Raw genomic sequence first — 23,166 nt, forward strand, 5'->3', positions numbered from 1 at the left:
TGCTTTGTTTTACTGACCTCTCCAGTCATCAGTGGCAAGTTGAACATGAGAGAGCAGTGCCCTGGCAGCCAGGAGGTCCAACCATGTCCTTGGGGGCATCAGGCACAACATTGCCCAGCAAGGACAATGGGATGTCATCATTGCCGGGCAAATGGTATTGTCCCACTCTGCACTGGGGCAGAGTCCTGTGTGCAGTTTTGGGTGCCATAATATGATAAGGACATAAAGCTCTTAGCAACCAAAGGAGGGCCACAAGGATGGTAAAGGGCCTTGAGGGGAAACTATATGGTGAGTAGCTGAGATCACTTGATCTGTTCAGCCTGGAGAGGAGGAGACTGAGCAGAGTTCTTATGGTGGTCTCCTTCCTCACGAGAAGAAGAGGAGGAGCAGACACACATCTCTTCTGTGTTGTGGCCAGTGACAGGACCTGAGGGAATAGTCAAAATTTGTGTCAGGGAAGGTTTAGGTTGGATATTAGAAAAAGGTTTTTTTGCCCTGTTTTGATTGTCTGGAGCTTGATGATGGTACCAAAAGAGTTGAGTATTTATAAGTAGCAAGGGGAAGGCCATAAGGCAGATATTCTGGTTGGTGTGTTACAGACCACTTGCCTAGGATGCAGTATACTGTAAGCAGCTGGGAGAGGTTTTGAGATTGCTAGCTCTTCTTTTTATAGAGGACTTCAACACCAGATGACTGCTGCAAATGTAGCACAACAGAAAGGGATCAGTCTAGGAAGTTCTTGAACTGTGTTGAAGATAACTTCCTAACAAAGCTACTGAGCAAGACCACTAGGGAAGATGTGGACTCACTGTGAACAGGAAAGGACTGGTGGATGATGTGATGATCAGAGACCATCTTGGGCAGAGCAACCACTGAAGAGAGAGTTTTTGATTCACAGAGAATTAAGGAGAGAGGCCAGCAGAACCTCTGCTTTGGGCTTCTGTAGGGCAGATGTTGACCCATTTAGGGGTCTGGTTTGACAGTTGCTTGGAAGTCAGTCCTGAAGGGCAGAAGAGTTTGGGAGGGCAAGAAGGAGCTGTTCAAGGGCAGGATCAGGCTGTCTCCATGTGCCAAATGATGAGCCATCAGGAAGACTGGCTGGGCTGCATAGAGCTTTGATGAGAACTAGGAATAAAAGAGATTGTATCATGTTTTTGGAAGAAGGGGCAAAGCCACTCAAGGGGACGAAAGGGATGTGCCATTATGCAGGGAGAAAATTAGATGGGCCAAAGCCTAACTAGATCGTGTTCTGGCTATTGCCAATAAAATACAATAGAAAATGTTTCTATTAACGCATTCACAATTAAATGAGGGTTAAAGAGAATCTCAATCCCTTATTGATTGCAAGGAGAACCATACCAGTAAAGGAGAAGGAAAAGGCAGATCTGCTTACAGCCTTATTTGCCACAATCTTTGCTAGGAAGACTGCTGATCTAAAAGACAGATGCAAGAAGCTGAATAAAGCCTTCAAGATACAGGAGGAAACAGCTATGCCACTTAGACATCCCCAAGTCCATGGCAATGGGTGGGATCCACTGAAGGGTACTGAGGCCACAGACAGGTGTTGCAAAATTCACTCTGAAACTGTTTTTGATTGTGATATAGAGCTTCTTGACTTGCTACTGTAGCAACTAGAGGGGAGAAAGAGCCCAGAGGCAGGCCAAGTGGGCAGAGGGTGACTGCCTGAGTGCTTCAATTTTTAAAGGGCCCAGGCTATATGCCACCCCCTTCTGTTTGCCAGCTGCAGAAGGAGAGTAACAATTTTGGGCACAGATAGATATGGAGTAAAATAACATTTTGGCTTACTCAGGACAGTGCTGGTTTGCTGGAGGGTCAGAAGACTGCAGAGGAATCTGAACAGATTGTATCAGTGAGCAGAAGACAACTGTATGAAGTTCAACATGGCCGAGGGCTAGGTCCAGCCCTCGGGTCACAACAGCCTGTACAGTGCTACAGACTTGGAGGAGAGTGGCTGACAAGATGCACAGTGGGAAGTAACCACAGAGTCATAAAACACCTTGGGTTGGAAGGGATCTTAAAGATCATCTTGTTCCACCTCCACTACCAGGGACACTTTACAGTAGACCAGGTTGCTCAAATTCCCATCCAGCCTAGCTTGGAGCACTTCCACATATGGAGCATCCAGGACTCCCTTTGCCATTGCCTCCAAACCCTGAAAATAAAGAATAATATCTAATCTAAACCACCCTTTTTCAGTTTAACACCACTCTCCTTTGTCTTGTCTCTCCATTCTCTTGTAAAAAATCCCTGTACACTCCCTTGTTTGCTCCCTTCAGGTACTGTAAGGCTGCTCTAAGGTGTCCCTGGCATCTGATCTACAATCCCAACTCTCTCAGCCTGTTTTCATAGTAGAGGTGCTCCATCCCTGTGATCATCTTAGCAGCTTCCTCTGGACTCACTTTGATTAGTTGACATACTTCCTATGCTGGCACCCAGAGCTGGATGCAGGGTTCCAGCTGGGGTCTCTCTCACCAGAGCAGAGCAGAGGGGCAGACTCCCCTCCCTCCCCTGCTGCCCACACTGCTCTGGATGCTGCCCAGGATACATTTGGCTTTCTGGGCTGGGAGTGCTCATGGCTGGGTCATGTCCAGCATCTCATCCACCAGCACCCCAAAGTCCTTCTCACAGGGCTGCTCTCCATCTGTTCATCCTTCAGCCTGGACTGATGGAAGGGGTTGCCATAGGCCAAGCGCAGGACCTTACACTTGGTCTTGTTGAACCTCATGGGATTTTCATGGCCTCACTTCTTCAGTTTGTCCAGGTCCCTGTGGGTAGCACCTCTTGTTCTGGTGTGGATTTGGTGGTGTTGTTTGAGAGCAGCTGAACCTGAATCATTGAATGCCCAGGAGACCAAGAAGGCCCATGGCATCCTGGCCTGTATCAGGGCTAGAGTGGTCAGCAGGACCGGGGCGGGGATTGTCCCCCTGTACTTGGCACTGGTGAGGCCACACCTCAAGTTCTGGGTCAAATTTTGCACACTCTCAGTGCGGGAAGGACAGGACATTGAGAGGCTGGAGCGTGTCCAGAGAAGGACAATAGATCTGGGGAAGGGCCTGGAGAGTTAAGTCCTATGAGAAGCAGGAGGTTATTTATCCTGGAGAAAGGAGGCTCAGGAGTGACCTTATCATTCTCTACAGCTACCTGAAAGGAAGCTGTAATGTGATGGGGGTTGGTATTTTTTCCTGGAGCTGTGCTGGTGAGGTTTAGATTAGATATTAGGAATAATATATTCACCAGAAGGAGTTATCAAGCATTTTACCCAGGGAAGTGATTGAGTCATCATCCCTGGTGGTATTTAAAATATATGTAGACATGGTGCTTAAGGGACATGCTTCTGTGGTAGACTTGGCAGTGCTGGGTTGTTGTTGGATCTTGAGAGTCTTTTCAACCCAAATGATTCTGTGATTCTGTGTAAACAGACCAAGGGTTTAAGTGACTTGCTCAGATTTATGCAGTAGTTCAGTGATAGCTAAGATTACAGTCTTTCTTCACACTTAATATTAAGTTTTGCATTCTCTGTTCTCCCTATAAATCTGTTGAGCTGCACTCTAAGATCTGATGGGGGCACTGAAGTAATTTTGTGGTGTTCTGCATTCTGCCATTGAACGCCTTAAACTGGGGTTGTATTTGGGTGTTTGAAGATGTGCTTTATGTTGCAGTATCTCCCTTAAAAAGATATTTATGTTATTATTTTACTGCCTATGGTAAACTGTTTTCTTTGATATAGATATTAGCATTCTTTTTTTTACAAGATTGTGTTCTTTGTGTTTAGGGAGAAGCTCATCCGCCTTCAGCATGAGAACAAGATGTTAAAATTGAACCAAGAAGGTTCTGACAATGAGAAGATTGCCTTGTTGCAGAGCCTTCTTGATGATGCAAACTTACGGAAGAATGAACTGGAGACAGAAAACAGGTAAAAAATTTTGTCCTCTGCTTCACCTGACTTTCTTACAGGCATCCCCAGGAGAAGAAAGACATGGATTTTATGGAAACGGTCATATGAAAGGCCACAAGGATGGGATTACAGGACAGCAGAGTCCTTTGAGTAAAGTCTGAGGAATAGAGACTATGTAGCCTGGAAAAGAGGAGGCTTAGGTTAGATCTTATCAGTGTATCTTATCCAAGTGTGTGCTGGGATTGTCTAAAGAAGTTGGAGACAGACGCTTGTCAGTTGTACTCAGTAACTCAGCTAGAGGTTGTGGGCAGAGTTTAAAACACATTAAATTTCATCCAAACATGAGAATGTACCTTTTTTTTTTTTGCTGTGAGGGTTACTGAACATTGGACTATGCTGCCCAGAGAGATTGTCTCTGTAAGTGTCCTTGTAGATACTTAAAACTCAACAGGACATGTTCCTCAGCAGCCTTCTCTTGCTGACCCTGCTGGATTGAGCCAGTCAGCATACAGACATCTGTAGGATCAGACAGAGTGCATCAGAGCCCTCCAGTGTATTTGGCTGAGAGTGGTGTGAGACTGCTTTGTATCTAAGCTTCAAATCTGTTCTTCAGCTAATCTTCTCCTATCTTCCCCTTCAGCTGGGGGAGGTGCCTGAAGCCTGAAAAAAGTAAATACTGTACTCACCTTCAAGATGGTTAAGAAAAAGAGCATGAGGAATTACAGAGATTGATCAACCACAGCTCGCTTTTCAGAAATTTCACAAAACATGTCTGTCTGGAATCAATTTCCAGCCACATGAGGGGCAGGAAAGTAATTGGCAAATGTCAGCATGAATTTATTCAGAGCAAATCGTGCCTAACTGATCTAGTTATCTTGACAGTGAGATGACTACATGTGTGAAGAAAGGTGAAACACGACAATACTTAGCTTTAGCAAAGCCATTGGTAAAGTGCTCCATGGTATCCTTATGTTCAGAATGGCTAGATATAAACCAAATAAGTGGACAGTAAAGTGAGAAAAAAAAAATGGATTGGACAGTGATCAGACAGTTGAGCCTCAAGTAGTATTGTCAGTGAAATGAAATCCAGCTGGTAACCAGTTCTTCAGTCATCAGTACCAGTACTGTTCATCACTTTTATTAACAACTTCACTCATAGGAGGGTCTACACTCTTGGCAAGTTTGAGAATGGTACCATTTTGGGGTGTCCTGAAAGGTAAAGCTGTTATTCAGAGGAGCTCAACAGTCCACAGGAATTAACTGAGATTGGACCCCTCTCCCTGGCTGTGGAGCAGTTGTGCTGCAAAAGCCCTGGGGTCCTAGTGAGGGGCAAAGGACAATGCGTTATCTAGGGACCTTGCAGTTGACAGTGATCTGGACTGTCCTCACTGAGGTGCAGGCAGTCAGTGTGGGAAAATGATTGTTCACCTCTCATCAGTACTTATGATATCACATCTGGACAGAGCATGTATTTTGGATTCCCTAGTACCACAGAGATGTGGATGTGTAGAAGTGCAGCAGAGTACTGCTAAGATGAAAGACACTGGAATGTGTGATAAGTGGGATTAAACTGAGAACTGGGTTTCCAGGCCAAGGGAAAGGGGACACAGGGAGTGTACTGTGAACTGCATCTGTCTGATGGGAAGGTAGAAAGAAGACAGATTTGGGCTGCTCTCAAGAGATTATTAGTGGAAGGACAAAAGGCAACAGACAAAATATGGAGTGTGGGTCCGAGCTCTCAAAGACAAGCCCAAAGAGACTGTTAGACCGCTGTCTTTACAAGTGTTCAAACCTGGTAGTGGATATGGTTCCCAGCAATTTGCTGTAAGTACACCTGCTTTAAGGAGAAGGTTGGATCTAGGCAACCTGTGGACATCCCTTCCAACCTACATGTTTATAGGGCTCTGTAACAGCGTAAAAGCATAAGCTAGCAGCTCTCACACGCTAAACCTGACTGTTAAAAGGTCTTCTTTCATATATATAGAATTAATTTCTGCATGAATTTATTTTGTCCTTGAGAATGAGAATGTTCTGGATGAACATCTGGACATTATAATCTCTGGAATGGCTGTAACTTTTTTTTGAGCATTTTACAGTATTGCATTTTTTTGTGTAGATGTTTGAAAGCACTGGGCACTAAAAATCTGAGACTTCTTCTTGCGGTTTATTTTTTTTTTTTCTGAAAAGCAAATACTGTTTCCTTCCCAGATTGGTAAATCAGAGACTTCTGGAAGTACAGTCCCAGGTTGAAGAACTACAAAAATCTTTGCAGGATCAAGGTTCAAAAGCTGAAGATGTAAGTAGAAATGTACATCAGACTTACATTCAAGTAGTTAACATCTTTGAAACTTTCATGTTTTTGTAAAAAAAAAACCCAAGAATTATACAAACTGAGATTTCTAGTAGTTTTATGTATTTACTTGTATGGTCTTACAAATATATTGTGCTTCTCTAGCTAGGATGTAAGACAATTATCTAGAATAGAAAACCATCCTATGTAGAGATGGTGTCACACGTTTTATTTGAATAGTTGTGTCTGTCGCAATAGAAAACTCAGCATTAAAATTTTTTAATTAGAATAGAGAGCTTTGCAGGGAACTGAAGAAATGTTGATTCTCCATGAATAAAGCATCTGAAGTTGTTTCAGATTTAGTTTTCTTAGTGAAAGTTAAGGCCTTTCCAGCCACTGGAAGGTCTGTTATTCTTCATGTAAATGTATCTCAGAATGAAAACAGGCAGGCCAAAAAAAAAAAAAAAAAAAAAAAAATCATATAATTAGGCCCTCAACACAATGCAGCTTTTTCTGTTTCAGAGTTAACTTTATTTTAAATGTAAGAATACACATTTTAACTGAGTTAGTGTGGAAAACAGCTTTCAGTCTTCCACTCAAAAACTGTTTATTATCTCTTGTATTTCAAAAATGAAGCTTAAGAACTTTATTGAAAGCAGCGATTTGTTGGACTGTACATTCATAGTGTCTGCTCACAATCTCAGTGTATCATGTTGCTAATTGGCAACAAACTGTAATGTGCTGCTTTCTATTTTTGTGGGTTTGTTTTAACTAATTTATATGAAAAAATTAAAGTTTTTTCACTAGATGCTTATGTTCATTTAAGAGTGTGTTAAATTTAGTTTACCCTTTTAATTTTCAGAATAAACTATGTGAATGTTAAACAGCTACTTGATTTCCATCAAGATTATTTTCTTGAATAAATTAGAATGTGTTTTAGAATGCATGTTAAAATATGTCTCTTCTGAGATGTTCTTTATTGTCTTGATTATTGGCCAAAATATTTTCAGGGTGAACAAAAATATGAAAGAATTATTCTCAGATAGTGAATATTGTAAATGATCCCTGTCAAATTGTATTCAGCTTTATTTACTGCAATTTTAATTGTGTCCCTTTTGAGGCTCTGGTTGGGGCAGTAATTTAGGGTATGTCTGGACTCATGGCTTCTGGGTCGGTCTGACCATAGCAGTGGTTAATAGACACTGATCCCATGTCCTGTTTTGCTGAGTGTGATCTGTAGGATTTAATTTACTCTTAAGGAAGAAAAGGAGTGAGCGTAGACTCCGGGAAGTGTTGAGGATGCAAGAGCCTCTGGTATCATGGTCTCCTCATGCAATCTCCTTTGTAAAGCAGAGCAAATCTCAGAAGTTAGAGATTTGCTCTCTCATCTGCTCAAGTAGATCAAAGTTGTGCTGAGACTACCTGAGTTACCTAGAGTATAGCTGTACAAAAAGAGTGGTTTCTCAGAAACTTACAAAAAAGCAATTGGAGGGACACATCTTGCAGTTCACCAGTGCATAATTTTTAACTAATTTCCTCTGTTTAATGCACTGAGATTCATATGTTTACGTACTTACACTGTAAATGTGCTTGATCCAGAAAATTGACATTTCATTTTAATTCAGTCCAGAAATATATGGTAGGAGTTCAGGTTTGGTTTTTGTTGGTTTTCTTTTTGTTTATTTGGGGATTTTTTCTTTTAAATTTTGTTTGGTTTTAAAGCTGAAGGTTTTTTTAGGTATGCCCCAAAAGATGAAGAGGTAGTGCCATCACCCAGGCAGTATCCTTGCAGTGTTAACATGCTGTGTGCCAAGGTCCACAAAGGCAAGCAGTTTTTATTTTGAATTGAAGTGCAGTGGAAAGCAGCTTTGTGCCATTGGGCCTGTAATGGGCACTGAGACATTGTTAGGATACATGATTATTCTCTCCTGAGTGTTACCTTGCTAGCCAGGCAACAGCCTCCTTACCTCCATCTTTCAGACTGCAGAATCTACTCAGATATGTCTGGTGTGCTCAAAATAGGCTTTATTTGTTGTCCTCCAGAATGCAGTAGTCATGTGGGGCTACTCAACAGTTACCTGAACAGCTTTGTCTACATCATTTGCATGTCTATCACTGTCTTTTATCATCCTTGTTCTGAGGTTCTCTTCCCTAATCCCCTCCTATGTAAAAACCCTGTCTTTAGTTACTTTTGCCCCACTTGTTAAATTCATCACACACTTAATGTTTGTCATAATGTAACGTGTGCAGTCTTGGCCTTACCTGCTGTTACTGATATAACACCCCCCTAAAAGGTCCCCAGAACTCTGTTACTTCTTCAGTTACCCATAAAGGTCAGTCACTTTTTCGTTTGGTGAGGCACTGGAACAAGTTGCCCAGGGAAGTTGTGGATGCCCCATCCATGGAGTACTGAGGGCCAGGTTGGACAAGGCTCTGAGCAACCTGATATAGTTGAAGGTGTCCCTGCTTGTTGCGGGGGGTTGAGTGTGTGACCTTTAAAAGCCCCTTCCAACCCAAACCATTACTCTCAGCATCCTTGAAATCTGACCATCCATCATGGTGCTGTTTTATGACTTCTGTCACCTTACCGGGTTACCAGTCTCATCCAGCAGTCTGACTCATAGTTTACTCATAGTTTTCCACACCGGGCTAAGTTAGCTTAACCTCAGGCCAGAGCCTATCCATCTCCCCTAACCTTAACATCTAAAATTGAACCAAATTTTTCCCTGAAAAAGGGGATGCACTTGTTCCTTTGGCTGCTTTAACCATGAAAGGAACTTCAAGCAAAAAGGCTTTTATTTCTGTAGTGTTTAGGAGACTCATCTTCCTATGAGAAAAAAAACAATTATAGTAATTACATTTTAGATTTGTATGAGTCTTTAAAGCTTACTGATTCTGCAAAAATGCCAGAAGTAATGTTTGCCCATTTTTAGAGTGATCTGTGTGAATTTTTCTGTCGAGTATATACTCAAGAATGTTGGGGTGCCTAGAATGGCACATTGTGTGTTTTATTCTCTTTCCTAATCATGTGTCTTGGGTCAATTAATGTGGGTAAACTAATTTCTGCTTCTTTTAATTGTTTGGGCTTTTATCACAATTAGTTTCTTGCTTGTGAAAACATGATCTATCTAGTTGGGAGTGGGGTTACTCCCTCAACAGTGCAGGTACTACATAAATAATACACAAGTGGAATCAGTGTTGACTAATAGTTGTGTCTGTTTCAAGACAAAACCCAAGTGCAATACAAGGATGCAAAAAAAAAAAAACTGAGTTCAATTTTGATTTTGTTACCTTAGGGTAATGGGCATTGCTTCCAACTTTTTCCCTTTCTTGTCCCAGCCAGCTGGATATAAGTGATGGGGACAGTTCAAATGATTTGTGACTGATAGATGGATACAAATATTTTTTGTTACAGAAAAGGTGGTGTTGCTGCAGTTGTTCAGAGGACTGGAAAAGAAAAAAAGCCAAATGGTCAAAACCCGCAGATCCTTAGCTGCTGCAAATTTCTGACTTCTGAAGTCAGTAGAGCCATATTGACTTGTTTTTATGGCTCCCCACCTTTCTTGTCATGCAATAAGTAAATCTCTTCTGTAGTAATGAAAAAACATGCCCCAGGAACGTGATCAAAGACAATATTTTGAAGAACAACCAAACTAAAAAGCTTTTTGAATGTACTCAGTCACTTTTTCTGTTAGCAAGGTGACTAAATCTTTATTGAAGGAACATTGGAGAAAAAACAATGAAGTAATTTTGTTGATGATTTTATCTTATATTCTGATGGTGTTGTGTGCCATCAGTCACATGCTAACCCTCCCATGTGATTAATACTGTATAAATACAAACTAAAAAGGCAGTTACAGATTTAAATATTCTACATTTGCTTTGTGTTCAATCAGTGTGGCAATAACAATTCAGCATCATATCACAAAAACACCTGCATCTCTTAATTCTGGTTGTAACCCAACAGACTGACTATTTTCCTTAGTTTTGTTAGTTGTATGATTTTTGTTTTGAAATTACTTTTGAAAATAGCAGTTGTTTTCCTTTGGAATTCTGATTTAAACACAATGATTTGTAAATGTGCTTCTTTATTTTTTTTATACTTTTGGGTTTAGTGACATGTTTTAGAAAATGTTACAAGATGAAATTGCTCATGAGAACACAGGAAGAAATTGCACATGTGTGAAAAATACATAGCTTTAACTTTTTCTGTTCATGACTTTCTAAATAGTTTCTTCTGTTGGCTGCTGTTTTGCTTTATACTAATGTCATCTCTGTTTCTTGGCATGGGCTTCTGCTCAAGGCTATTGTGAGTATGGCTTTCTATTTACTTAACACTACCTTCAGTTCATAGTCATTTGAGTTTTGTTTTTTTTCCTTTTGAAAGATATTCACTGTGTATGAAGTGAGTTTAAAATTTAAAAATTACTTCAAAGTTTTTACTCAAAGAGCTTATCTAAATGTGATTTAACAAGAAAGCGGAACACTAAGTTGTACAGTGATTTTTATGTGTCTGTAATCAATAAAGATAAGAAACACAAAAAAGATGACATTTTTTCTACACTGCAGTTAGAAATACTCTACTCCTTCTAGTTTCTGTGGGGATGGGAATTTACTTCAACTAATTTGCTACAAGTCTTCATGCAATTTGCAATGCAATATTGGTTTTTGCAAAAAGAGAGCAGCTCTTGCAAATTTTGCTGCACTTTCCAATACAAAGTACTGAAAAAAATAAAACAACTGCCTTAGAATTCTGTCATTTGTGGATCTTGCTTTTATTGATCTAGTTCCTGGGAAAATATTTGTGAAGTTCTAAAGGGTTCTAATTTTACTAAAGTCCCACATCTATGATGAGAAAGGTTGCTACGACAGATGCTTTACAGTTGCAATCTAAAACTGAAGTAAAAAAGTTAGATATTTGTTAGAATGTCAAAATTGTGTGTTTTAAAATAATTTTTTGATATGTTAAAGCTTCACAATACATTGAAATAAAATATTTAACTTTCTATTTTAGTCAGTTCTTCTGAAAAAGAAGCTTGAAGAGCATCTGTAAGTATATTTGTTTGCCTGTTTTGTTTGCAGTTTGAAATGATGTGTTTTTCCATATAGTGAGGAAGGCAGACAGTCGGTAATCATGGATGTGGAAAATATAAAACTAAGATTAGATAACACAGGAACATTTAGGAATCTGCTGTTCACGTTCTATTTTTTTCCCACAGAAAACCATTGTGAAAGTAAGGGTGATGAGGGAACCATCATTTTGTGTTGGCTAGAAAACATTGTGCTTAACATTGTGCAAATCTTTGCTCAGGAAGGACTAAGTGATTTTTTTTCTGAGGAAAGCATGTTAATATAAGCAAAATTAATTTGTTTACTTTTTGATATACATAATGGTATAGAGGGTAATACTTTAGGAGGTGCTATCATTTTATTGTGCTATTTTTGCACACCTTTTACTTCCCTAAGAGTATTTGCTTTTTGACTGTCCTGCAAAAAGAAGTTTGTTGCCTTTGTGTTTAGCCATTCTTTCCTCAATGTAATATCAGTTATGAGTTTTCATTTTAGACTCTCATTGTACAGTTAACTCTAAGTTCTAAATTACGTAAAGTTATGGACAAAGAAACTGTTTGCTGTTGCAGTTCTCTATACAAAACCATGTTTTTTCATCTTATCTAACAAAAATTTCCATGGTAATATTGTCACTCGTTCTCATGCTCTGCAGAAAAAAAAAATCAAGCATGCCCTTAGAAATAATCTCTCGCTGAGGATTTTCTGTGTGGCTTAGTGCACATTTCAATCACAGTAATAATACTAGTGAAACAATATGTGTTTCTATGGTTTGTAACAGTGAGAAGCTCCATGAAGCTAACAATGAGCTACAGAAGAAACGAGCTATTATTGAAGATTTGGAACCAAGATGCAACAACAGTTGTGAGTTACCTGTGCAGTCCTTTTCTTTTCTTTGTGAATTATTTCATGTGCAGGATCTTTAATTATAATTCCTAAAGGAGGTGTCAGGTAAGCAAAATGTACATTGTTAATGGAAATGACATGTGTGTTGTTAATGTCTCCAAAAACTAGGGTGACCAAAAAGATGCTTTTAACACTTGAAATGCATTTAGAAACATTGTAGAAACACCATAGTAAGAAAACACAGAGTGCTAAGAGGTTAGAATGAACCTCAAAGATCATCTAGTCCCAAACTCCAATATCATTGGCCATAGAAATGCCTACTCACTGCTGTTGAGCTGTCCAGAATTGTCATGTCTCATAAGACCCTATTTTAGAAGATCCTTGCTGTTGTCACTCACTCATTTTCACTCCCAATGTATATTCCTTCAATGTATTTTCAAAAATGTGTTGTAATTTGATCAAACTTTCCATTACTGGTCAAAGGGAATGTAAGATATTACTCAGAGGGTATGCAGAGCCCTGCATGTAGTTAGTTTTTGTACATTACTGCTACATTTTTTCCAGAGAAGTAATGAGGGAGGTAGTCTGGATTTTTCAAAAGACTAGTTATTCTAGAACAAGGCAAAAGATTGTAACCAATGGCAGCTTTTCTGGTTTGTGATAAAATTCTTATTTGTCGTAAGATGGAGAAAAAAATAGAAAAAACAGAATTTTGTTTTCTGAGATCTGAGAAGTTGTATAGAAGATGTAGAAATAATAGTGGCTTGACACCAGCACAGGAAAAATCTGTGCAATTAAATTGTCCTTCTGATCTCAATTGCCACTTAAGAAAATCTGAGGGAAAATTAAATTTAGTACATTCATGTCACAGTTTAGTAGGTTTAAGCAGGAGTTGTGCCTCTCAGGAATTACTCCTCTTTTATAAAATAGGAAAAAGCATATTTGCCTGTATTACATGCCAAGATATTATAGTAGCTGTAAGTCATTAGTAAACCCATTTTCTAAATGTGTTCAGTGACATGATTGCTTTCTGATTTCATTTTTCTTTATTCGTTGTAATTTTAAAAAGCAAAATTATGTCCCAAAAAATCAATTTTGTGAGATTTTATAGTACATATTTCTAATGTGTACAGTAATTAAATCTGTGATATTTGCCCCATCAGGTTTCTTATGTAAGTTTTTCTTAACTGAAATATATTTTGGCTGTGTCTTGAGTGTCTGTTGTAAAACATGAAAATATCCATAATATAATGATGTTATTTTCCAATGTGTGCATTTCGTGACATAAAGCGCTTAAAATTGAGGAATTACAAGAAGCTCTGCGGAAAAAGGAGGAAGAAATGAAGCAAATGGAAGAACGATACAAGAAGTATCTGGAAAAGGCCAAAAGTGTAAGTAGATGCGTTCCACATTAATTATCCCTGTCTGACAGAGACTGTATTACATGTCCTCTCTGTGGGAATAAAAATGAAGGAGGGATCAGTGTACACACTAATAAGTTAAAGAGAAGGAAGCTCCATTGATTATCATCTTATTGTTCCAGTATTTAATATGGATTAATTCTGCAGATTACCCCATTTTTGAAACTCTTTTATTGACACTTTTTTTCAGTAAAGGGATCTTTTTGACTGTATCACCTTCAGTAGTTGTTAGATTTCTCTGATGATGTTCAGCATTCTCTTTTGCCTTTATTGCTTAATATATGCTTCTGTCCAGAAGGTGATTAATATTTAAGTATTGGGAATATGGTTATACTACTGGCTTTGAAATGGCAATATTGTGGTACTGTACTTTTCTATTTTGAGTTTCTTAAGAGCATATCAGTGTCTTTAAATGCATATCATTACATTGGAGCCTGTAAGTAGGTTCCTAATTTGGCAAAATTTTATGCTTTCTTCCTTTACTTCTTTGGAGTTCCCTGAATTATTTCTTGTGAAATGTCTTCAGAAAGTCTAAAAAAAATTTCTCTGTCCCCCTGCCCCGCCATTTTGTATTATTTGTTGTGTCTTAGAGTATATTCCTCTGGAAGACAGCTTTTCCCTTTTCAGTAAGATTTGTTTATTTCTATGTACTATATTACTAAAGCATATTTTATACAACAGTAGCATTAATTAATTAGGTTAACTTTTTAAAATCTTTTTATCAACTTTCATTTTTTTTGTGTTTGGTTGGGGTTGGTTGTTTTTTTCCTTTTTGTTGTTATTGATGGGTTTTGTTGCAGGTTTTTTTTTTTTTTTTTTGTAGAATCAGTATAATATTCTGCTATGGAAGGTGTATCCAGGTCTAATGAGTATTTTCATAGAAAAATAACATGCTTTTATAGAGTAGAATCATAGAATCATTTACTTTGGAAAATATCTCAAGGATCATCAAGTCAGCTTTTGACTGATCACAACTGTGTTAACTAGACCGTGGCACTAGGTACCACATCCAGTTCCTTGAACACCTCCAGGGATGGTGTCTACACAACCTCCCTAGGCAACCCATTCCTATGCTAAACAATCCAAACTAAACCTTCCTTGGCACAGCTTGAGGCCATGCTGTCTCATCCTGTCACTGGTTGCCAAGGAGAAGAGGCTACAACAAGGAGAGAGTAATAAGGGCTCCCAGAGCCATCTTTTCTCCAGGCTAAACACCCCCATCTCCTTCAGCCACTCCTCATAGGATTTATATGTTTACCATGCAGTAAAAAAGTCTCACTAAAATTTAAGGCATTGTTTTATTTCAGCAACTGGACGCAACTCAGAGTGGTAGAAGGATAAAAGATGAGAAGTCTATTTCTGTATAGCCAGAGGTTGTTTAAAAGGTTCAAGTCATTTTCTGTTAAAGGCTTAATAATTCAGACATTTTGCTGGATTTGTTCTTGGTTTAGCTCTGTTTGCTAGCACTCTTGGTTGACACATACAAGTGTACCAGATGTCCCTTAATCTTTTTAGCAGCATAACAATTACACATGTGGCACAGAGTGCTTCTTGGCTTAACAGAGATACCTAGAAGTTACAGCACCTGGTACCCCAGGTAGGTGAATCATGCAAATATCCATAAGGACAGAAGTAGTCCTTCCTCAGGCAGGAGAAATTGACAGGCTGGAAAATCCTATCTCTTTATAAAGAGAGAAACCTTACAGAAGCTGTTTCTGTCACCATGGCCCCAAGGTAATGTAGCCTGGGTTAGGAACTGCAAATGTGATTTTGGGATACTGAACCTTTTAGGTATCACTTTTTCTTGTCAATAGTTTTATTTCCCAGTCCTGTGAAAGAGGGCCCTGCTCAGATGCTCTAATATGTCACTGTTGACAGTCTAAGAGAGGCAGACATATTTTACTTTTTTTTTTTTTTTTTTTTTTTTCCTTAACCTGACTTAAAAGGTTTTAATTCCTTTACTACAAGACCACTTTTGCAGAATTTAATAAAAAGCAAACTGGTTTTCTCTTGCAGGTTATCCGTACATTGGATCCTAAACAGAACCAGGGTGCTGCTCCTGAGATTCAGGCACTGAAAAATCAGTTGCAGGAGCGGGACAGAATGTTTCATTCCCTGGAGGTAGTAATTCTTTGTGTTTTGTGGTAAAAACTCACTGTTTTTTACTTAGAGACTAATAATTGTACTATATTTTGGCTTTAAACATATGGATTTTTTGTTTTATAGAAAGAATATGAGAAAACAAAAAGTCAAAGAGAAATGGAGGAGAAATTTATCGTTAGTGCCTGGTACAACATGGTAAGAATCTCACAAATCTTTCAGTTGAAGAAAAAAAAAAAAGGAAAGAAATTAATACTGTTTGTTTCTGGCATGTTTATAACAGCATTCATTCATTTACAGTATTTTTTTTGTGAAAAGGGTTTTCCAACACACAAACACAGAAGCAAATACTTTTAAGTAATTTAAGTTATCTCTGTGTAAGTGTATGGTTCCTATAATAACCTGGTGGAAAATAAAAAACAAAGTTTGTAATTTTCCAAGTTTTAAAATCAGAAATGGCTCAGATCATTATTTTGTTATCCCAGCCCTTCACTTACACAAATTGCAGTGCTCAAATTTACTTTGATTCAGCACTCTCTCTCTTTCACCAGTCTTTCAGTTGTTTCTAATGAAGAGGCACAATCAAAGCAGTTCATCTTGCAATTCTGGTGAAGTGCTCTGAGAAATGATCCCTTGAACTTGTGTCCAAATTAAGCCCCATACAAAGTGTGAGGGCATCAGAAGATCCTCACTTAAATTATTAAAAATATAAGTCTGGATAGAAGATAGGGTCTGTGCAGCCATACAGCTTTTGCTGGGCCTGTGTGTCAGGAGAGTTGTCACCCACATTAGATGTGCTTAAGACTTCCTGTGGCAGACAGGAAGTTGAAAATGGTCTTCAACTGTAACTTGACAGCTGCTCTTGACATCTGTAACTTTATTGTTTCATTCTACTCCATAATAGAATTCAAATTCCTCCTCTCTGTATTCCTTTGGAGGTTTTCTTCTTGCTATTCTACATCCTTCTTGTGTTCATGAATAGCAAATCTAAACCCAAGCAGTGGTTGAATTGTTTACCTATTGAAGGTATTTTCAAGTGACCAGTGTCCTTGGCCAATTTTATAACATTAGACCCACTAACAAGTAGAAGACAAACCTAAGATCCACAGTTCAATGACCTCTCAGGAGCACTAAGATGATCACTGGTCACTTTTTCCGTATCTTTAATTCTGTCTGTATTCTTTAATTGGCCTCTGCACAACCCACCATGGCTTTTTTAATTTCCTTGTGTTTTTGCCTGATGACAACATACTACTTCCCAAGATGTGCTTCTGAGATATCAGCTGGTGTTTCCACAGAGGATGGCAATACCTACATTTATTCCAGAAGAAAAGTACTTCACAACATGCTGTAAGGAACTAGGAACTGGGGGGAGCCCTTTGGTAAAGAATTGTCCAATTGCCATGAGAACCATGTATCAAGTGAGGTGGTTACTCTAAACCTGGAGACCGACGGCAGTGAAGGGGAAGAGTTCTATATAAACATTAGGAACAATATCTTACTCCTGTCCTTGAAAATATGATGCTTTGTATATGGAATTCATAACAGTTTAGTCAGAGTGAAGACAGAAATAATAAACAAAATGTAAATTAATTAAGTTGTTTGGTGTTTTTTATTGGTATTCACTGAGAATTTCTCTTTGTCCATAGGGGATGACTCTGCATAAAAAAGCAGCAGAAGACAGACTGGCTAGTACAGGCTCAGGACAGTCCTTCCTGGCTAGACAAAGGCAAGCCACGAGCACAAGGAGATCTTACCCTGGTCATGTCCAGCCAGCAACAGCAAGGTAGAGAAGCCTTGCCCTTAGAAAGAAAGCTGCCCTGTGATCCAGGCCACTTCTATTGCAAGTGACAACATTCAAGGAAAATAAACCAGCATCCTTTCTCTTTCTCCCTTGTTACTGCTATTATTTTACTGTTCAGGAAAGGGTTTTATTATGCTTTCTCATTACTCTGTAATGCCCTTTGCTTATATTTTTTGAAGTTCATTTCTCTGCATTTTCTGAATGTGCCAAAATTTTGAAAGCATCTAGAGGAGTGCTGTATAATAACAGTCTTATTTGTATGAAGCCTGGTTTCTTACAAAAAATTTCATGTGGGCCATATGACAATGTAGATTTCTTAGCACAGTTGGCACTTTGGTGCCTGTAAGGGTTGTTACGCTTTATAAGACTGTTTTTGTTCAAAGGGAATTAGCTTTTTATTTCATCTCCTATCCTGTTGCTTCAGAAAAATGCTGAAATCTCATTACAGACATGCAAAGTTGGATTATAATATTATTGTGAAATATATTTCATACTAAAAAACTCACCAATACAAAAAAAGAAAGTTTTTGGTTTTGGTTTTTTTTTTTACTCTCCTAAGTGCAAAATTTGCTCTTATTCTTGGCATTTAGGGAAGCAGGATGATTATTTTCCAGGTTTTTCTTTGTCAGTTGGTGTTAGCTCTTTTGCTGGTAGAGATTAATATTTTCAAATGCTTTATTCCACTCTTCTTTGTCAAGTGTTAGCTTAAATATATAGTCTGAAAAGATGGAGAAGTATTTAGCATGTGCTAATCTGCTACTCTGTCACCCATTTTAAAAGGACATTTGTTTTAAAATTTTATGATTATGGATGAAAAATACATAATGGATCAAGGCCTCAGTATTCCAGTTGTTATCCCCTACTAAAAGACTTGCTTTTAATATATTGATTCAGGGTATAATTGTATCAGTTGCCTTACTAATGGTACCAGTGCCTTCAGGTGAGTTTATTGCTGACTTTGTTGGAAACTGGCTGTGATTTGTTGTACTGCCTTTTTAGTATATAGCTGATTAATTGTTGTAACACCTTCATGTTGATCAGTGGATGGAGGCTCCTCCTATTTAGGTTTTGTTCCTACAAAGTTACGCATTTTCCCTGACCAGTTCTATGCATTCCCTGTCATTTTTGTCGAAGAATTGATGGACACAGGGAACCTGAGTATTGGCTGGAAGTTTCATATTCATACATCTTGTTGTGATTCAGTTTTAAATTTAGAGACTGGTTTTAAAATTAGGTTTTTATTTAAAGACTGTTTGGACTCTAATGTACATGCAGTCAATTTATAAATTTATTCTTTCACCTTATTTTAATTCCCCTCTAAGTGGAGACGTTTATTTTTGCATAAATCCCTTTAGAGAAAAGATAGCATTTATCAGTCATCTGAATGTCTGTTTTAATTCAAAACTTGGGTAGAATGAGCAATGGAAAATTAAAACAAGCACACCTAGATTAAAGGGTAATAAACAGGTGAATGACATTTTTAGGTACTACTGTTTTATCCTCAAGTGCATCATCTGTTTTAATTTGGGTGAAGATATGCACTCAATATGTGCCTGAAAAATATTTTCAGTTCCAGTTACCAGCCCCCTGCCAGAAAACAGATGCTATTGTACATATAGTTTCATCTACTATTCCTCACATTTGGGAAGAAATTGTTTTCTAAAAATATTCTGTACCTGTGCACTGTATGACTGGTATGGGCTATGCTTGCAAAAATTAGATGAGACATTGCAAGTTTCTTGTATGCAAAAAGATAACAAGGCAAAGGAGGTTGTGGATAATTTCTGTAGCTCAGTGAGCTGCTATAGTCAATCTGCTGTCTCTTACTGAGATAGGAAATGCTCTGTATACAAAATGCTACCTGTATTTATCTAGATGATTACGGTTTGTGTGGGATGTCTTCTACTGATCTTGTGCAAACGATTTTAATAACTTGAAGAACTCTTTACCACATGCTCTATGTGAACAGGAGCAAGACCATTCTGAGGGAATTTGATGTTCCTATTTGAGGTTACAGCATTTTATATCACTCAGAGCAAGAACCTAGGAATACTTAAAGCTCCAGGGCTTCTCATTTTAATCTAGCTAACTTTTTCTGTTACTAAACTGCCAAGGGCTATTTGTGAAAGAAAGGGATGGAACCTTAATGGGAAGTTCTATCTCTTATATCTTTTGTCTAGTAATTTAATTACTTACTAATTTCTGTTAATTAGGTGCAGGTCTAAAAATACTTGAACACAATCAGCACACTAGAATAGAAGTAATTGCTTTTGTTAGGCAAATATTCTTTTACTGTTTTGCCTCCAAAGTTTAAGTGACAGGCTAATGCCCCTGAGAGTTAGGAAATTAACAAATGCTGATTAGAAGTTTTGTCTTACGCTTTTATTTTCCAGTCTCGTGTAGCTTCTTTTGCTTCTTGGTGGTTGTTGGCTTTTCTCTTGTTCTTTGTGATTCTGTCTTTCCTTTTCCCTTGAAGATAAGGCACTGAAGTGTTTTCTGTAGTTCTCTTCAAAAATAGATAACATCATTATATAGCATCAAAGAGAAACACAAGACTCATATTGAATCGGAGCTTTACTGTTGCTCACAGTAATTATTAGGCAAGTGAACAATCATTTTGTCTTTGAGAATTTACAAACTTGCAGAAATTCTGGTATCTCCCAGAATTTATGTTGAATATAAAAACCTAAAAATGTACTGCACTCTTAAAGAAATATACTCAGTTGCTCTCTGGTTCTAGTAAGTAATTTGTTATATCTTCCATTAGTAATTAAGAGGAGTTCAATTCTTTGTTCTACAGTGCTTTATCACCTTAATTTACTGCATGCATCCATTCTTAATCTTTGTGTGTGGATGAATGCAAGTTGTGAATATCACTAAACCTTCTCTTTCACAAAAACAACTTCTTTATTCAAAGGGTTCAGCTTCATTATTTTGCTTGCTTGTTATGTATCTTTGTAAGCAATGTATATGAAAAAAAAAAAGAAGGAGCTCAGACTGTGAGTCCAGGGAATAAACACATATATAGGGGAGCTGCCACTGTAAGTTCCCTGTTTGTCTTACCTTGAGTAATAAAAGAATATAGGCAAAACCCCTAACCTATGGATCAGAATTCTCTCAGTACATTAGACAGTTCTGAGAACTATTTTTTACGAATACTTTTTTTCCTTCTGAGGCAAGAAAGACTGTTTACATCAAAATTGTAGTGGTAATTACTAAGTCAGTGTTATATCCTGTCCTGATACACTACAGAAAAAAACCCCATACAGCTGAGCTTAAAGATAAAAGGTTCTCCAAGTCAGAGATAAAACAGCTGAGAAGTTCATTAGATTACTTTTCTGGGCACTGTGCTGAGGATCTGCCCAGAATAACCTTTCTGGCATATTTTAATAAATGCCAATAAAAGATAACAGATAAATAGATAAATATTTTCATTGTTTAGAGCTGAAGTTTAGTTTCTGACCTAAAAGGATGTGTTCAGTCCAGTTCATGTACTTCTATAGAGAGTTGAGTTTTTAGCGTATCTGATCAGAAAAAAAAAGTTCCCTGTTTTCTTGATAGCAACACATAACCACTTGGTCTAAGTGCTGTAAAAACTGAAGTAATCTAATTTAAAGATTGTGCATTCCATCCACAGTGCAAAGGTAAATACATGTCTGGAATATACAACTTTGTATATTGCAATATGAAGTTAATATATAATGGCTACAAGATACCTTTCATTCTGTTTGGAAATAATCAAATGGCAATCTTGTCCTGTTCAGGTGTCACTTGTGTTGGCAGTAATGCTTCTGGCAAGGTTTTTGTGGCTTTGTTTTGTAAGGAGCACTGTCATTTTTATATGCGTATGAAAGAATTAACAGTGACTATTCCTATTACTGCTTTGTTATGATCTCAAATAGTAAGTGATATGTGTAAGCTGTCTAGAAAATTTAGAAGCTTTTTGGCAGTTTTAAAGTCCTTGTTATTTCGACATGTGCAAGTAGCTTTTGCTATTCCTGTCTTCTCTAGGATATGAGGCTATACACTTAACAGCTTCCTGAATGATTTTGAGTGGGTTTAATTGTCCTGATGTGTTGACATTTTCTGTAGATTTGGTAGCTGCTAAGATATTTTAATGTCACCACTTGATTTTCTTCTTATTAGTGATTTGGAGGAAGACTATCCTGAATGTGGCTAACTTTCCTTTTTCTTATTAAGTGAAACGGTATTTAAATTTTACTTACTGTATAGAGATTTTTTTTTATTCTTGCCCAACATAATGACTTCTTGCAAGGATTGATGAGGGAGGTATTTTTGCACTCGGTCAGCTATGCAATACTGACTTCTTATGGGTTTTTGCACATGTGTTTTAGGTGGACTAAATTTTAGAATGTAGACTCTGTGTTTTGCGGCAATATTGTATTGGTAAACTTCAGTATCTCCTAACCAAATTTAGCAGGTATTTTCTTCACCTGGTATTGCATAAATAAATAGCTAAAAAGATTTATCAGGATATACTTCCAAGTGGTGAGGTTTTTTTGGAGCAAATATCATATCATATAATAGGTAGGATCCTAGCCATGCCTCCAGTTTGTCACTCTTAAGGAATCAAAAACATATTCTAGCATGGCTGATTGGCTTGCCTTACTCCTGTGGTCTTTCTTCCCTCTGGAAGTCTAGAAAAGTAGCAGAAGTTTGTCAGTGATCCTGCAGGCTGTAACTAAAAATAAGGTGTGATTTCTGTGGTTTGAAAATGGAGGAGGCAGATGCAAGCAGCTAGTCAGTACAAAAATCAGAAAAGTGTTCTTTCACCATTTTGCATTTTCATTTTCATTTAAAAATGAATGAAGAAGAACCTGAACTTATTGAACTAGGTTTTTGTATTTTCAATTAAATTTTAATTTTAACTGAGTAACTATTTGAGGTTTTACCCATGTGTAAGGCAGAAGCTGTCATTTATCAGCCACTGCAACCTCAGACTTCTTGCATCTTGTACAGTGAAACTCTGCTGCCAGCTCCATTGTGCCATGCTGAGGACTTAGCTAGCTTCGTCCTCTGTTTTTCTTTGATTTTATTTTTGTGTATTCCTTAAAGTATTGGGACATAAAGTTCATTTTTTAAATGCATTACCTCATTGAAATAGTCAGTGAATGAATGTTGATTGAAGGGCTCTAGGAAGACTTGAGAAATCATACCATCCCATGGGGCATTGGAACAGCACCTGACAGTGTAGCCAAGACAGCTTCCCAGACAAATTGTTGTGGTGTCAAATTGTATTCAGTGGATCTGTAGGAACTTGTGCTGACTTCTGTAATTGAAGTCATCATCTGCTGGGGGATAGTGTTGCTGTCAGCTTCACTGTGATCCAGGTTCTACGTTCATCTTTGGGCCTTGCCAAGGTAGTGTAGGACTATCCTGACGTATATTTCTGCATTAGTTGGCTCTGGTGGCATATCAGGAGTTTGCTCTACTGCTGTTTGCTGTGTATGTAAAGTCTTTTGGAAAATTGCGTATTCTTGAGTCCCCTTTGCATATTGTGTCATTTCCAAACTGAAAACGGATTCCATTTGTCAAATAAAATTTCTTGCAGCTGTCTTGCTGCTATGGGTTTCAGAGACTGATCCATACAACATGAAAAATACTGCTAGTAGAGGGAAGTACAGATCAGTTGGGCAGGTTGTCCTTTCTTGTGCTGACTTTATTCATTGCTTTGCATTAGAAAGGTCCTTTTCGATCAGAT

At 38.0% G+C, this 23,166-nt stretch overlaps 1 protein-coding gene across 4 annotated transcripts in view; it reads left to right on the plus strand.

Annotated features, from left to right (window-relative positions):
- HOOK3 (hook microtubule tethering protein 3) overlaps nt 1-23,166 on the plus strand; it is an 86,153-nt gene that overhangs the window by 57,792 nt on the left and 5,195 nt on the right. Inside the window, exons 15-23 of one of the 4 annotated variants that reach the window (XM_040090267.2) lie at nt 3,794-3,934; nt 6,125-6,212; nt 10,438-10,515; nt 11,221-11,255; nt 12,055-12,137; nt 13,410-13,510; nt 15,557-15,661; nt 15,767-15,838; nt 17,290-17,426. In XM_040090267.2, the coding sequence (XP_039946201.1) occupies nt 3,794-3,934; nt 6,125-6,212; nt 10,438-10,515; nt 11,221-11,255; nt 12,055-12,137; nt 13,410-13,510; nt 15,557-15,661; nt 15,767-15,838; nt 17,290-17,426 (840 nt within the window). Of the gene's footprint in view, nt 1-3,793; nt 3,935-6,124; nt 6,213-10,437; nt 10,516-11,220; nt 11,256-12,054; nt 12,138-13,409; nt 13,511-15,556; nt 15,662-15,766; nt 15,839-17,289; nt 17,537-23,166 lie in introns of those variants that run through there. The other 3 variants (XM_040090268.1, XM_040090270.2, XM_040090271.1) reach the window with 3 other exon arrangements.

The sequence above is a fragment of the Hirundo rustica genome, chromosome Z (genome assembly GCF_015227805.2).
Source record: "Hirundo rustica isolate bHirRus1 chromosome Z, bHirRus1.pri.v3, whole genome shotgun sequence".
In the NCBI taxonomy this organism is placed as follows: domain Eukaryota; kingdom Metazoa; phylum Chordata; class Aves; order Passeriformes; family Hirundinidae; genus Hirundo; species Hirundo rustica.